The 387-nt window shown below is 61.0% G+C and overlaps 1 protein-coding gene across 1 annotated transcript in view; it reads right to left on the minus strand.

Annotated features, from left to right (window-relative positions):
* The window catches only part of LOC100742758 (cytoplasmic polyadenylation element-binding protein 2), a gene marked incomplete at its 3' end in the record, with an annotated part of 53,089 nt that overhangs the window by 50,582 nt on the left and 2,120 nt on the right, over positions 1–387 (minus strand). The window contains exon 3 of the mRNA XM_003490870.2: positions 1–387. Coding sequence (XP_003490918.2) covers positions 1–387 — 387 coding nt within the window.

The following is a 387-nucleotide window of genomic DNA, read 5'->3' on the forward strand; positions in this document are numbered from 1 at the left end:
GCAGCGGCGTGCAGGGACGAGTGCAGGGGAGGAAGATTCGGTACCGATCTGCCGCGATTCCAGGGCGAAAGGCCGGGACTCGCGACCGCCGCAGCTTGCGGCCCAGCGCTCCATTGTTGAGGCGCTTGCGGGCCACCGGACCAAGCCGCGTAACCTTTGCCAGGTAGGTAAACTCCCGGATGCGAGGTGGCTGTAGGTTGTTGTTGATGCTGCTGTTGCTGCTGCTGCTGTTGTTGTTGCGGCGGTTGCTGCTGTTGTTGCTGCTGCTGCTGCTGCTGTTGTTGCTGCTGCTGTTGCTGTTGTTGAGCGGACGAGACCTGAAGTCCGTGTCTCGTAGTTGCAGCGGTCGCGTTACCGTGCTGTTGCGGGAAATTGTGACTAGCTGTG

This window comes from Bombus impatiens, unplaced genomic scaffold (genome assembly GCF_000188095.3).
Source record: "Bombus impatiens unplaced genomic scaffold, BIMP_2.2 scf_0481, whole genome shotgun sequence".
Classification (NCBI taxonomy): Eukaryota; Metazoa; Arthropoda; class Insecta; order Hymenoptera; family Apidae; genus Bombus; species Bombus impatiens.